General features: G+C 42.6%; 1 protein-coding gene across 1 annotated transcript in view; it reads left to right on the top strand.

Annotated features, from left to right (window-relative positions):
* The window catches only part of LOC109298408 (inverted formin-2-like), a 24,046-nt gene extending 20,204 nt beyond the window's left edge, over nucleotides 1-3,842 (top strand). Inside the window, exon 15 of the mRNA XM_019518487.1 lies at nucleotides 2,892-3,842. Within this exon, the coding sequence (XP_019374032.1) occupies nucleotides 2,892-2,920 (29 nt within the window). The 3' untranslated portion in view covers nucleotides 2,921-3,842. The remainder of the gene's footprint in view (nucleotides 1-2,891) is intronic.
* The last annotated feature ends 461 nt before the right edge of the window (nucleotides 3,843-4,303 follow it).

The following is a 4,303-nucleotide window of genomic DNA, read 5'->3' as shown; positions in this document are numbered from 1 at the left end:
CCCAAACTTTGCAGCCCGGGGACTTGTGTTTTTTGGCCCCCAAAAAAAAAAAAAAAAAAAAAATATTAAAAGACAGCAACCAAGCCTGATGTTGAGAAAGCTTTGGTTACCCCACAGTAAGAGCCCCTGTAGGCAAATGAAGTGTGAAGGGGGTAAAACCAAAAAAAAATCTGTCCTGAACTGCCATTGTTACGTGCTTTCCTTTGTATTCCCATAAACAGCTATAATGAAACAAACTAAACAAATCTGAAATCTGTCTGTCTTATTTTGTGAACAAATGCATTTCTCAGGATTTGCTGTTTCTTGCTGCATAAGGGTGGGGGATCCTGTCCTAGTCATCTCCGAGAACTAAAGTGTCTTCTCCTTTCTGGGCTCTTGTTGATGATGGAGTCGTCATCGTAGGAAACTCCACCAAGATGTTTTATCTGGGTTTTTTGCATCAGTACCCTATGGCCTGCTCTCTGGCCATCAGGAACTAGGCCAGAACGCTGTGCATTTAGACTCCTGCCCTGGTCGCTGTCCCGTCTCCAGACCTTTGTGCAACTTGCACTGAGGGCAGAGCCATCTCTAAGTATCTGGTAGTCCAAGATTTACAACAGCAGCACTAGACAGTGCCCATAATTCAGATTCAAGAGGGCCAGTCACTACAACACAAAGCAGGCATTAATTCAAATAGTATCAGGAGCTCAGAGATGAAAATGAAAAAGAGTCCAAGAGGGAGATGCCCACAAGCCAGTCCCAGAAATCCCGACTCAAAAAGAAACTGAGGCAGACTAGTTGATCCTTGGACTGGCCTTAGAACAAACAGGAAGGCCACACATGAATTATACCAAGCATTTGATCCAGCCCTCCTTTCTCTATTCACTTCATTGGCTTCAGATCAAGCCTGAAAAAGCTTCAAAAGGACTTGAAAGGAAGGAATAAAAAAAAGCAGAGGCATATTATAACTCAGGGTGTCTCCTCTTTAGCTGCGGCAGGCTCCCAGCTTCATGTCTTTTAGCGCTCTCTAGTGTTTCAGTGTTGAAAAGGACAAATGCAAGGGTGAACCCTTAACCCTGAAGGCAATTTCCCTCTTCTCTGTTCCTGTCATTTGCTTACATGACTTAAAGTGGAAAAGGTAATAAAAAGGCCCCTTTGCTCCTGGTCCACAGAATTTTCTGGCCATCATTTTTTCCCCCTAACCAACCAACATCTGCCTTTCAGTACAAATGGCAGTAATATGACCTTAACAGGCAGTAGACATTACCTAGAAGAGGGAATAAGGACATACCCAGGAAACCAGCACAACTCATCATCATCTCCTTTGAGACAGAGCCTAGATGTCCATCCCCATCTTTTCTGTGGAAAGGCTGCCTAGCTGCTTTTCATTTTGTAGGCCATAACGGCATGATTTGCCTTGAATCAGAGCACCCGTTTTTGTTCAGGACTCTCTTCTTCCTCAGGAAATCCACTGCTGTGTTTTGAAGTCACTGGATCTCAGTTGGGCACAACGATTTCCTTGCATAGAGCTTTTTGCAGGAAGTCGGAGATAAATCTTTGCATTACCAATGATTTAGCATGCTGTGTATCTGGGACAATAAAGATAGGATTTGGTACATCCCCAGAACTAGATTTGAGGCTAAGACAAGCCACTGTAACTGGGTAATGCAGGCTACAGAATCTCACCCAGCAATTCCTACACAAAACCCAATCTTCTGTAAATACCTATTACTAGGGTCCCCGTCACACTACTGCTCTTCAAAGACGTCCAAGTACAACCTCTGCATCCCCCACACACACACGAGTAAGGAATCCAGCTTAATTTCATCAGGGGTTACAAAAGTGAGACACATTTGGCAACTTTTAGCAAACGTAGTGTCAACTGGCAAAGGACTGTATTTCTTCAGTCTTAAAAAGTTAAGATAACTCTTGTGCTGGGTCTTCCATTTTCAAGGTTTTTTAACACCAGAGACCTAAAAAGCCCACCTTGCCTTCTGCAATGGATCCAATGCTTTTTATATGCACAGTTTTCTGATCTACCACTAGAGTAGAAGTACTGTCCTGAGCACAAATGTTTGGATTTGTATACAGCATAGGCCATGCTGTGCACATTTGTAACCTGTTCATGGGATTTTATTTGATTAATAATGAAGACAGCATCCTAGGAAATCCTGATCCCATGGACACTTCCTACAGTGCTTAGCCCACATGAGTAATCCCATCGCCCTCAGGAGGGATTCTTCACATGAGCTAAGGTATGAGTTGAGACCCACACCCTCAACAGTGAAATTTTAGTAGTATTTTCTTCTGGAAGTTGATGCATCAGGCAGATTTCATTAAGACCAACTAAATCTCAAATTGAGGGCCCAATGACGTTCCCACTAAAAACCCCATTTGTGTAAGTTACCTCCATGGGGCAGGACCCTGGGCTCTGTGCGAAGTGAATGGAAGTTTGGACAGAGATTTGCATACAGATCAGTGTCCCAGTCAATGGAAACCCCGAGAGCTTCTCCTTCTCAGGGTGAACAGTATCGATTCCTAAACTTGCTGGGTCTCACTAACATGCAGCTGAAAACCTAGAAGTATATTCCTTCTAGGTTCAACACAGAGCTCATGAGATGTATAGACTGACCTACCGAATCTGGGGTGTGACTGGCTCAACACCAACAGATGGAGAAACAAGTAAAACCAAAGTCAAGATATTGGTGCATGGAGGAGGGCTTTTCAGAGAGTTCATGCCAGTAGTAGTTTTATCAGTTTAAGTGCTGGGAGGGCTTGGTTCATTTGATGGATATACAAGCAGTTTTCCCCAGCTAACACACCACATATAGGACTCGTACACACACCCAGGGGCTACTGATCACAGCGTTGTTTTCTTGTTGATTGTTTTTTGTTATTTCTGCCCCCAACAGGTATCACAGCAAGGCAGAAAAATAAATAAAGGAAGACAAAGCAACCTGCTCACAAACCCATGCAATGCTGCCGTTCCCTGGGAAGCGAGTGCCGTGGGGCTGAAATTCCTCTATTAATAACGATTGCAATGATGGAATGCAAAGCTTCTTCTAAAGCAGTCTCACTAATCGCTCTTTGCAGAATCTGTATCTAGCAGACGGACTCCAGATGAAAGAGACTTAACTGTTTTCAGTATGTGCCTTAGGGGAGAGGTCTGCAAGGGTCTGGTACTGTAAGTGCTCCATGCCCAGAACTTCTGAAGCAGATGGGATTTGTGTGTGGAGGGCCGATAGATTCAAGCCCCTGTTAAACTTTGCTTTGGGCCAAACCCTCCAATCTGTTTGCAGGCCAGATTCCTGTTGAGAATTGTGGGAGTGCAGATAAAGAAATGACTGCAGCAGTGAGCACTTAGTGTCTCCAAAACTGAATTGTGTAAAGCAAGCACTTATTGCACTCTCACTAGTATCCAGCTGGATCTGTCTTACTGCCCCACTCCAGGGACCTCCCAACACCAGTAACTGATGTTGGATCTATTCAGGTGAACTCAGTACCATTGTGGTCATTTGAGGTAGAGGGATATCTGTCAAAGGAAAGGATTACTGTAGTGAACTCCAAAGGCTCAGTCCTGCAACAACTCATACATGGTTAACTTTAAGCATGTGGATGGTGCCATTGATGCTCTCACATGCATAGACATGGGCATAAACTCTTAGTGGATGACAGCATAAAGTTTCTAGATTGTGAAAACAACAGGAGAAAGAGCTGAATAGATTGTACTAGAAGTCATGTCATTTGGCATATCCCTGGTTCTGCATTAGCAAAGACCTGTGGAACATTTAGAGTCTGCTTCATGGTGAAAGGCAGTTATACAAGTTTTGCTTTAACATTACAAGCCTGCAGTATTGTGTTTTGTTTTGTTTTGTTTTTTTTAAAATGAGCTTTCTTTCTTGATTATGTTTATATTAACCTTGTACCATAATTTTGTACATAGCTAGCCATTTGAAATTCTGTAAGTTTGTTCAATCTATAGTACCGTATTTCATTGAAATAGGAACTGGGTGGGGAAAAATTGTTATTTTTAAGAGTCATGCCAATATACAGTAACTCTGAGCATATATAATGATGTGCTGACTAAGCTCTTTTGTTCTGCTTTTGAAGACTTGATCAGGTGTCATTCCTTTACCAGAAACTGTGCTGAACTAAGTTAGGAATTTAAAATGTTTCTCTTTCACTCAGGGCTTTGCTTTGACTGTAAAGAAGATTGGTTAAGTATTACAGGGATCCTTAGTTTCGAATGGACCAACCAAGCTGGAGAAATCTTTTCTGGAAATTCAGCATGACTGAATTTGAAATCAAGCCCAACACTAAACAT

This window comes from Gavialis gangeticus, unplaced genomic scaffold (assembly GCF_001723915.1).
Source record: "Gavialis gangeticus isolate Ggan-Ray unplaced genomic scaffold, GavGan_comp1, whole genome shotgun sequence".
NCBI lineage: Eukaryota > Metazoa > Chordata > Crocodylia > Gavialidae > Gavialis > Gavialis gangeticus.
The sequence above is the reverse complement of the archived record's forward strand: the minus strand, read 5'-3'. Positions and strand labels throughout refer to the sequence as shown.